This window comes from Temnothorax nylanderi, unplaced genomic scaffold (assembly GCF_030848795.1).
Source record: "Temnothorax nylanderi isolate EJ_2023f unplaced genomic scaffold, tnyl_v1.0 TNYL_tig0139_pilon, whole genome shotgun sequence".
Lineage (NCBI taxonomy): Eukaryota > Metazoa > Arthropoda > Insecta > Hymenoptera > Formicidae > Temnothorax > Temnothorax nylanderi.
In genome coordinates, this window is record NW_027249201.1 from 358,202 (window position 1) to 368,134 (window position 9,933).

The 9,933-nt window shown below is 37.3% G+C and overlaps 3 protein-coding genes and 1 long non-coding RNA gene across 8 annotated transcripts; 3 read left to right on the forward strand and 1 right to left on the reverse strand.

Annotated features, from left to right (window-relative positions):
* Window positions 1–102: 102 nt before the first annotated feature.
* Window positions 103–1,493, forward strand: LOC139777135 (armadillo repeat-containing protein 7). 4 transcript variants are annotated; one of them, XM_071714352.1, is made up of 4 exons: window positions 103–140; window positions 589–815; window positions 921–1,088; window positions 1,161–1,493. In XM_071714352.1, exons 2-4 carry the CDS (start codon window positions 707–709, stop codon window positions 1,442–1,444), a joined length of 561 nt encoding a protein of 186 aa, XP_071570453.1. In that variant the 5' UTR covers window positions 103–140; window positions 589–706; the 3' UTR covers window positions 1,445–1,493. The 4 variants fall into 4 exon arrangements, with proteins under 4 accessions (XP_071570453.1, XP_071570452.1, XP_071570450.1 ...); XM_071714351.1 differs by lacking the exon at window positions 103–140 and adding an exon at window positions 147–518; XM_071714349.1 differs by lacking the exon at window positions 103–140 and adding an exon at window positions 147–485.
* Window positions 1,494–2,406: 913 nt separating this feature from the next.
* LOC139777136 (follicle cell protein 3C-1-like) lies at window positions 2,407–3,493 on the forward strand. Of its 2 annotated transcripts, none has more exons than XM_071714354.1 (4): window positions 2,407–2,598; window positions 2,721–2,999; window positions 3,104–3,175; window positions 3,298–3,493. In XM_071714354.1, exons 1-4 carry the CDS (start codon window positions 2,572–2,574, stop codon window positions 3,397–3,399), a joined length of 480 nt encoding a protein of 159 aa, XP_071570455.1. In that variant the 5' UTR covers window positions 2,407–2,571; the 3' UTR covers window positions 3,400–3,493. The 2 variants fall into 2 exon arrangements, with proteins under 2 accessions (XP_071570455.1, XP_071570456.1); XM_071714355.1 differs by having other exon boundaries at window positions 2,407–2,536.
* Window positions 3,214–6,659, reverse strand: LOC139777138 (uncharacterized). Its single transcript, XR_011719278.1, has 2 exons — window positions 6,524–6,659; window positions 3,214–6,319 (listed from the first exon to the last, which is right to left on the reverse strand). It is a non-coding gene; the product is annotated as an uncharacterized lncRNA (long non-coding RNA).
* On the forward strand, window positions 3,981–7,644 carry LOC139777134 (uncharacterized). Its single transcript, XM_071714348.1, has 5 exons — window positions 3,981–5,151; window positions 5,257–5,345; window positions 5,437–5,752; window positions 6,022–6,125; window positions 6,206–7,644. The coding sequence occupies exons 1-5, from the start codon at window positions 3,981–3,983 to the stop codon at window positions 6,884–6,886; spliced, it is 2,361 nt and encodes a 786-aa protein (XP_071570449.1). The 3' UTR covers window positions 6,887–7,644.
* Window positions 7,645–9,933: the final 2,289 nt, after the last annotated feature.

Genomic DNA, 9,933 nt, shown 5'->3' on the forward strand with positions numbered 1-9,933 from the left:
TGTTCGCGTCGCATACTCCAATAAACACCAAGAGCACTTGGATCACGGATAAAAGGTGATGATTGGAGCAGATGAGTTTTTGGAGTGCCTTGGAGTGATTAGGAGCATGGTGGGGCATGCGACGCGAACAAACCTCATTTGTATTTCTGGCGATATTAGGCGATTTTTGGCGTGACTCTGGTATAAGCAACCAACGGGTACCAAACTGCACCAGAACCAATAGCAGCCACGGATAGCGACTTTGGTATATGTACCAAGCCATACCAAACGATCGCCAAAAATCGCCTATAATCGACTTAACCTAATTTTTCGTTACATATCTTTTTTTATATAAAAATAGAAGTCTACTACTACGTTTACGCGAGCGTTACTTCTGTAGTAACTTACGATAAATCAATCGTTTAAGTACGCGAAGTAAATTATCGTAAGTTACTACAAAATCCCGTTTACGCGAAGAAAAATCCTGTTTACGCGAAGGAATTATCGTAAGTTACTACAGAAGTAAAGCTCGTGTAAACGTAGTATATGTGCAAGCGTGAATCGGACAGCAGCCTAAATTGTTTTGAAATCAATGCATTGTTGTTGCAGAACATAATCATAATAGAGGGGCATCAGGGCCATTTTTAAGAAGAAGAAGAAGTAACAGAGGAATTGCATATATCATAAATAATAATATATTATAAATAAAATACATCGAGAGACTCAAATGTTCTCCAGTAAGGCCAGGTTAATAAAACGCACAGGGAAGAATCCTATTGGGCGTTATGATTTTTTAAAGCTATTGGCCACTGAATATAATACAACGTCGTCTAAAGGTAAAAAGATTAGCATCTCGCTTACAAAAAGATGTTCTGTCAATAAAATATATTACATTTCTCGCATGTTCAATAACAATAATAAATCATGTTTCAAATTACTAGACGCGCAGGAGCAAGTACTGGCAAACTTAGCGAACTTTGCCTATGACCCTGTAAACTACGGATACATAAGGCAGCTAAAAGTAATCGATATATTTCTCAACGCCTTGTCCGAAAGCAATCCAAAGTTGGTACGTTTCGGCGTCGCTGGTCTCTGCAATTTATGTTTAGGTAAGCATATTTATGATACGGATAAAGAGTCACGTAATATTTGCTGCATTATACGTAATACTGTTCTTTCAGATGCAATAAATAAGATATACATCCTGCGTAATCGAGGTGTCGAGTTAGTATCATCGTTACTTTCTTCTGAAGATGAGGAAATCTTGCTCACAACAATTACTACCTTGATGTTCTTGGTCACATCTGAGTCGGTAGAGGAGATAACATCGCCCAAAATAATTAAACGCATGCGGGAACTTTCGGATGTGTCATATGAACATACGCGTGTTAAAAACATGGCAACTTTGTTCCTAGATGACTATTGTAAAGTAAATGACGTGGAGAAAGTGAAGAGAGAACTATAATTAGCCTGTTTGTGAAAAGTAAATAAATCTACTTTATTAAATAGTTAAATCTAATGCTCCTTATTTATAATTAAGCGCTTCATTCTATAAATCGATAAATATTTGTAACTTGCATGTGTAAGAGATAACATCATGAAGCTAATTCGATTCTTTGCCGGGTTTCTCAAAAACCACTCTGTAAAAACTTCCAAAATAAGATCGTTTGCTGATACAACAATGAACAATCTGAGAGAGGGAGACCAAGTGTCAGTTTTAAAAGTGATAACAAATGACGACATACTCAAGTTTGCTGAATTGACAGGCGATCATAATCCGATACACACTGAATCAGCAAGAAATATTGCGCATGGTGCTTTGCTTAACGGCCTAGTATCAGGCTTAATTGGTACAAAGTTACCTGGTGCAGGTACCATAGTTATTGAACAAAATCTCACGTTTCCTAAACCGTGTTATGCTGGCGATACTGTAGAAGTCATAGTAAAAATTACATCGGTGAGAAAAATCATTAAATGTGCGTACATGTGTATTGCTAATGGAGATAGAATAGTATTAGAGGGAGAAGCAAAACTTATGAGAAAGATATTGTAATATACTTACATATAATATTGTATCTATAATATTTTATTATTTACATACTGTAAAAATATTTAATATTTAGTATATAGAAATATGAAAATAATAATTATTTAATAAAAATTTAATAAAACTTAATAAAAATTTTTCTGTTTCAAAATGTGTACGTATAGATACTTCTCTATTGATCTCTTGATAATTGTAGAAAATAGATATTTATATGTAAAGTTTACAATTATTCTTTAAAAGTTCTCTCTTTACAATCTTATCTGAATATCATCGAAATTTAAGTTAAATATTGGCTGTTGCAAATGCACACATGGTATATCTCGATCATAAATACAAACAATTAAAATGGAACTCTTACTAAAATCTGAGGTTTTGCTTAGCAAGCATTCCAAATGTGGCCCATGGAAGCATTGCGACACAATATGACTTTAAAGATTTAAAGCATCGGCCGTACATTCGAGTGGAGTTTTGTGAGGTGATACAGTGAAGTTCTGCAGAAAGAAATCTGCAGTGAGTATAAGTCAATTTAATTTAATTATTGACAAATGATTACGGATATTTCTCGGAAAAAGGTATACTCCTCGTTTTATCTCTTTAATTATTTTTTGGAATCATTTAATATAAATTAATCTGGCTAATATAGTTCAGATTGAACAGAAAGCGATGTTAATAATAACAGCAACTTACATTCCAGGTCAAAATGTATTTAACATTAGTGATGGCTCTTTGCATATCGTATTCTTACGCAGAAAGTAATAGTACTGTTACAAGTACTATTAAGCCACAATATAAGTCCCCAAATACAAAAGAACAGCCAACCGGCTGCGTCTGTGCCGTATTCTTAAGCGGACAATTCAAAAAAGGCAGCAAGGAGCAACCTAAAGGATATCCTGCACTCCTCCATGAACATCCTGATCCGCTTCCATGTAATACTGTTGGGAACAAACTTTGCGTCAACAAATGTCTCGATGCTGTGAGTTTTTAAATTTTAATTCTCGTAAGGAATATTATATTTTTTTTCATGATATTTTTAAGCTGGAATACTTGTTAATAACAAAAGATTAAAATATTTCACAGATAGTGAAACATTTACCAAATAGTCCAGCAATTCTCTGTGCTTCTATAGATCGTGATTGTCATAAAGAAAGGGTGAGCATACACACGCACATATAACATACACATATAAATTAATATTTATTATATCTTTATTTGAAATTGTTATAAAAACAGAATTATTTCGTGTAGTGAAACCATACGATATTTCTTTGCAGGCTTATCTCTTTATCAAGAATTGCAAAGATGAGTGGACAAATACGAATCTGTCAGCCGGTAGAGAATATTGCTGTAAAGATGGCACGCCATATAAATGTTGATTAACATATATTTATAAGATAGCATCTCTGTAAGGCAACTATAGTTTGTAACTTTGGCAATTCTAAGCAATTTCTAATAAATGCATTGACTTGACGCCCATAGTACTTTGAATATCCCACCGCTTGTCTAAATATAGCCTGTAGATCATCAGATACGCTCTACAAAGACACGCAGGAATTCAGCACGAATATCTCAAACCATCCTTCTATATTTAGACTTCGAGGTGTGAGAATTTTGTGTACGCGTCAGAGTCTGGCAATTCATAAAACTATCGGAGTAACTATTAAGGCATATCCCGAACCTCCACTTTACATCACTAGGTCAAGTTCAAGCGTAACCTCGGGAACTTCAATCGGACTACAATGTCAGCTTTAAATTACACAATCATACTGTTTATCGTTGCAATTTTACGAACGCGCAAAGTTTGGTCGACTACATGTGAATATATTAAAACCAAGCGGTGTCATACAGTCACAAGCGCAAAGATGCGCCACGTTTTATAGAGACTAGCAAAGACGCGTGATACACGCGCACGATAGAGAAACAATACGAGAGATTCCGTGGTGGCCGAATACGCAAAATGTGCGCACGAATTCTGACGTGCCCGCTGTGCTCGCAACCCGGATTCTTGACGCTTGACGCGTTACGAGCCGGACTTGTAAGTGTAGCGACTCGACCCCTCATATGTCCCGTCTGTAATGAGGTACTGTTAGGCATAGATAAATTAACTATACATCTATTTGGTCACACAATCAATCTGAGCAGCGGTACAGCAGAACCGTCTAAATTTGCGGATGTTGCTGCCGCCGATGGGCATCTAGTCGCCGTCCATAACGCGCACAACGTTCCTCCACAGGACTGGGATACATTGAAGCAATTAGGCAAAGCTGTAAGTGGCAACAACAGGACTTGCATAGAGCCGTCAGATTCTGGTGTGTCGAATGTAAGGAACGATGTCTCTGTTGTAAACTCCCAGCCTAAAACGCAAAGCCAAAATTCATCGATGAGAGATTACAGTCGTAACGTGAACATCCATCCGCAATCAGACGGGAATCACAACGCAGCCCAGAGAACGACCGCAAATCTGCAACAAGGAACATTGAAAAAAAATTGTGCGACGCAATATTTTTGTAACGACAATATCAAACACTTGAACGTACCCCAGGAAGCTATACAGGCGGAGAAAACGGCTATATCGGATTTAATTATTGCGACAAAGGTGGCAGGGACTGTAGATGCCAACATCTATCGAGATATTGGAAGGGAATGCATCGAATCGAACAGCGGCCAATGTGTCATAAAGGAAAGACTGATGATAAGAGATTTACTTGAGGAAGAACGTGACCCTAATTTCCAACCAGTCCAGAATGTAATGGCAAATGTTTGCGCGAAAGAGCCACCAGAGGAGCACAATGGTAAGGAGAACTTGCCTGATACGAGGAAAACAAATGTCGGGGATCAAAATAAAAATTTAGACCACAGGCAAATAGTGCCTCACACGCAACCAAGTACCAGAGCCTTCCGTACGATAGCGCCGAAAGAAAAAACGGAAAGATGTAACGTATGCGGTTTTCACTTTCCTGACACCAACATCTTGGCTTTGCACAAACAATTAGTGCACGAGCAGGACTCGAGCAATAGCTTAGAGAAAGTTCCTAAGAATTATTCTTGCCATCTGTGCTCCAAGGTATTTAAAATGCGAGGCAGTTTAATGGTGCATATGAGAGTGGCGCATATCGGACATAATTTAGGCAAGTGATTATTACACGTAAATAATTAATTCGATATAATATGTAATTATTACATATATAGTTTAATAATTCAATACGTAAACAAAAGTTTTTCACGCGTGACAGGTTCTTTTTCTAAAGACGACCAAATTGAAGTCGCATGCCCAGGCGACGCTGGATACACGTGTCCCACATGCGGAAAGAAATTCAAGAAAGTAAGGATATTTCCGAGCTTTTTGTTTATAATATTCGTTACAAATGGTACCTCTCAACAATTTACTAATTTCCCTCTCGCTTTCGTTTCAGGAGCAACATGTGATACAACATTTGAAGACCCACGAGGGCAAACAGTGGGAGTGCGACACTTGCAGTAAGATGTTCACGACCAAGTATTTTCTGAAGAAGCACAAACGGCTGCACTCGGGAGAGATGCCGTACAAGTGTAAAATATGCGACAAGAGCTTCACCTTCCAGCAATCGTATCACAAACACAGACTTTATCACAAGGATGATAAGCCGCACACCTGCACGACTTGCGGTAGATCGTTCAAAGAACTCTCTACGCTACATAATCACGAGAGGATTCACACCGGGGAGAAGCCGTTCGCATGCGAGACATGTGGTACGTTTGCGAAAAGAACGAACGTTAAAGACGAGCCGACGCAGAATTAACCATGAATAATCGTTTGGGATTGACTAACAGTTAACATAAATTATTTTGTTTGCGTAGTGTCTGTAATATTATGGTGTGCCGTGCATGGCTTACTTAAAAGCAGGTAATTCTCACAAGATAATTTCACGCCGGGCATTTTATCTTGTAAATGTGCTGCAAGCCACACGACAGTGATAAATAATAATCCTCCTACAACTGCCGTACTAATTCTTCCGTAGGAAAATGTTTCCGTCAGCGTGTTTCGTACTTAGTCCATCGTCGAATTCACACAGGAGTGATGCCTTATAAATGCACAATGTGTGGCAAAAGCTTCCGATACAAGGTACAAAGTGTTTCATCAAATGTTTTCAGACGTTACGTTCTTGTCTTCTAATAACTCTCACACGCAATTCATGCTTATAGGTGAGTCAAAGAACTCATAAATGCCCCGTGCAAACATCGGGCAGTGCTCAGCAATTGATACCAGATACCCGGGAGGCTGAGAACGGAACAATCGGGCCGCAGACCGCCGACATCCTGCAAGAAAGTCAATCGATGACGAACACCGCCGACAACGAGGAAAACAAATTCGTGTTGATAATAAACGTGCAGGGACAACATGTTTTAGCACTGCAATCGGAAATAAATAACATGTCTTCCGAAAGAAAGGAACAAGGCATTGAATTTAGAGATGCTGGTAATAGTAACGAGGATTCGAAGAGCAAGACGTGGGATACTAACGATCTCAATAGCGTTGGACTCGAGGAGTCGGCGGAATCGATTGAGAGGGTGCAATCGCATAACGAAAAGATAGACGCGAAAAGCACGAACGATTTCTTTTCCATGGTGATGTCGCCCCTCGAAACCAGCATGTCGTCTCCGACGTTCGAGATGGAGCACTTGAGAGTATCATCGCCTAAGCGTAAAGAGGATCCGATAGATTCTTATACAGACTTCCCGCAGGTCTCTGACAACGTGCAAATCAATCTAACAGAGCCAGGTATGGAGCAAGGCTTCAATCATAACAAGGATGTCGCCGATTCTTTGCAAACCATAAATGAAGAATCGCTGAAGGAACTACTGTACGGTATGGATAGAAAATGAAGCAAACACGATACTTATAACCCGATAGTACAAACTAACGATGCATTAGCATCCGTCCTAGATAAATATATAGAGAATTTATTCAGAGATATTTATTCTAAGTATAAAACTTATGTAATTGTAGTTACTCGATTACCATCTTTATACAGAGTGTATGGAAAGGTAAGGTCAACCAACTAGGAGGTGAACTAGTCCTGATCGTTTAACGGTGTTTCCCTTGATTTGATTGCAGATGTAAAATCTTATAACATACCCTATGTATAAAGCTCTGTATTTACTAAACCATAAAATGAATATAACAAAAGTTTATATTATAGGTATTATGTATCCTCAAGCTCCTCTCTTTCACCTCTTAATTGGTTGACCTTACCTTTCCATACACCCATATCGATGGTGTAGACAAAATAATTGTATATAATTTATTAGTCTTGGGAATAACTAAATAACAGCGAATTTAGTAGATATACATTGATTTCTAAATTAAAAAGAATGCTATATATGACAATATCTAAGTGTAAAAGCACAAGTACAAGCGCTTTGATGGATAAAATGTCCAATAGACATATATTAACTCAGATAGCAAGCTGGTGATATTTAATCGTCATTTTGGCGTAAAAAATGTCATTTTTTGAGAAGCTGAAGATGCGATAATATCACCTCAATACACATTGGGTATTTCAAGGAGTAGTCTGTCAAGACATTAGACTTTGGTCATTAAATAACTTGATGTATACGTTACAGTAAAAGCGTAAAATTCATTAATAGTGCATATTTACTATAAACGCATACGAGAGTATTCAAGTCGCGTAACATCCTTAATTTACGCGTACTCACCGCAAATTAATTCAAGACGCCGACATGAATAATTTCGAAATACTAAATTATACAAACGAATAATAAAACGATGTTTTTCTAAACTTCTACGCACAATAGAGCACATATTAGGAATAAGAATAAATATTAAATATTAATAATCGGAATTAGAAATAATAATTAAACGTAAAGGCCCCCGCACAATGAAAAATATAAGGAACAAGAAACAGATATTAGTTGCTTTCCATTTACACTCAAGTGATCTTCATACTACGTTTACGCGAGCGTTACTTCTGTAGTAACTTACGATAATTCCGTCGCGTAAACGGGATTTTTTTTCGCGTAAATGGGATTTTGTAGTAACTTACGATAATTTACTCCGCGTAAACGAGTGAATTATCGTAAGTTACTACAGAAGTAACGCTCGCGTAAACGTAGTATGAGTTTATGACGTCACAAGTGAGAATTATCTGAGTTTTGTGATGTAAATGGAAAGCAACTAATTAATACACGGCTTCTGATAGGTTAAAAATCTATTCCCTGTGTTATTCCCTATTTCTATTGCCTGTATTTTTCATCGTGCATCCAACTTTATTCTTGATTCTTTAGCCCTAATCGCTAATATCTGTTCCTTATATTTTTCATTGTGCCTTAACGCAAATGGAAAAGAATAAAATATAAGATTATATAAATATAGGAATATTCCTACATTTATATATCTTAATATTTTTCCTATATTTATGTATTTTAATATTGTAATATTTGATATTTATTCTTATTCCTAATATGTGCTCTATTGTGTGCAGAGCCTTACCTCGCGAGAGAGCCTAATTCTCGAAAAATATCGCATACGATGTGTTATATCACACTTTGCAACCAATAGCACACTTGTAAAGTGTGATTTTGTCGTGATATTCATAAAAATATCGTATGCGATAATGTTCGAGAATCAGACTTCAGAAAGTCCCTTCAATAACAAATTACGAAATTACGGGCATGAAGCGACATAACCTCTCGCGTTTGTTGATGTATAGCGCCACTGAAATACCGCCGCAATGCCCGCAATGGCGCAATCGCGCAATCAGATTTTATCAGATATTTTTATTTTAGGGTGCGTTCCGATTCTCCACCTGGGTGCTGAAAATCTATAGTGCACGTGACATATACTATAGGATTTTTAGCACTCGAGTGGGAATCCGAACGTAGCCTTAAATCAGCCAATTGACGACGTGATCAATGAGTCCCACTCAGTGAAATGATCGGCCATGTTGTTGTGCAGCGCGGACAATTTAAACAATAATAAGCATAAAATAAAATAAAACTATGTAATTAAAGAGAAGTAAATACAACAATATTTTATGAAAATTTACAAATGTAATAAGAAAAGAATTAATCGAAATTTTTAGTTTTTGTTTAATTCACACATAAGTCCCGAAATTATACAAAAAAGAGTTGAGTGAACATACTGGTTATAGGGAGCTTCCAGCCGACACAAACGTCGTTCTATCTTTCTTTTTTGGCAATGAGTAAAGGCCATTACACGTAACAAAGTTTTAGTTTTAATCGTAAGGCCGTAAGAAAATAGACCAATCACACTCGATTATTCTTCAAGCGCGAGGAGAATAATCGACTGTGATTGGTCTATTTTCTTACGGCCTTACGATTATGACTAAAACTTTGTTACGTGCAATGGCCTTAACAAAGATAAAACGATACCTGTAGTGCAATTCTGTAACTCGTTATGCCGTCGTTATGAGCTATAACGACAATTGCGCAGCTTTTTTACCATATAAAATATCTGCGCAACGATAGTCGATACCTCATAATGCCCGTATCAGACTACGGATTGGGATTGAGATTGGATTGAAATTTGACCAATCAGAGCAAAATTTACTAAACTTGAGATCAGTTTTCTCTGTTCTGATTGATTAAATTTCAATCCAATCTCAATCCTAATCCGTAGTCTGATACGGGCTTTAGAGAATCGGGCCCCTGTGTCGGCTTGTATCGCTTGCTGGAAAGCTGACCCTGGATGTTGAAAAAAGACAGAATGTGTACTTTTCATTTAGCGACTCAAGTCGACACAAAGCGCCATTCTGTCTCTTTTCAACATGTACCCTGCGTTCGTTTTCTCCCAATTTCTCCCACTGGGAGCATGTACTATACTAAAAATATATAGGGTACGTTACGTATATTATAGATTTTTAATATAGTATATGTTCCCAGTGGAAGAA

Coding starts and splice junctions, on each gene's coding strand:
- LOC139777134 (XM_071714348.1), top strand. CDS start 3,981: ATGTGCGCACGAATTCTGACGTGCCCGCTGTGCTCGCAACCCGGATTC. Junction 5,152..5,256: donor GCATATCGGACATAATTTAG/GCAAGTGATTAT, acceptor CACGCGTGACAG/GTTCTTTTTCTAAAGACGAC. Junction 5,753..6,021: donor GTTCGCATGCGAGACATGTG/GTACGTTTGCGA, acceptor ATTCTTCCGTAG/GAAAATGTTTCCGTCAGCGT.
- LOC139777136 (XM_071714354.1), top strand. CDS start 2,572: ATGATTACGGATATTTCTCGGAAAAAG. Junction 2,599..2,720: donor CGGATATTTCTCGGAAAAAG/GTATACTCCTCG, acceptor CTTACATTCCAG/GTCAAAATGTATTTAACATT. Junction 3,000..3,103: donor TCAACAAATGTCTCGATGCT/GTGAGTTTTTAA, acceptor AATATTTCACAG/ATAGTGAAACATTTACCAAA.
- LOC139777135 (XM_071714352.1), top strand. CDS start 707: ATGTTCTCCAGTAAGGCCAGGTTAATAAAACGCACAGGGAAGAATCCT. Junction 816..920: donor TAATACAACGTCGTCTAAAG/GTAAAAAGATTA, acceptor TCAAATTACTAG/ACGCGCAGGAGCAAGTACTG. Junction 1,089..1,160: donor TCTCTGCAATTTATGTTTAG/GTAAGCATATTT, acceptor CTGTTCTTTCAG/ATGCAATAAATAAGATATAC.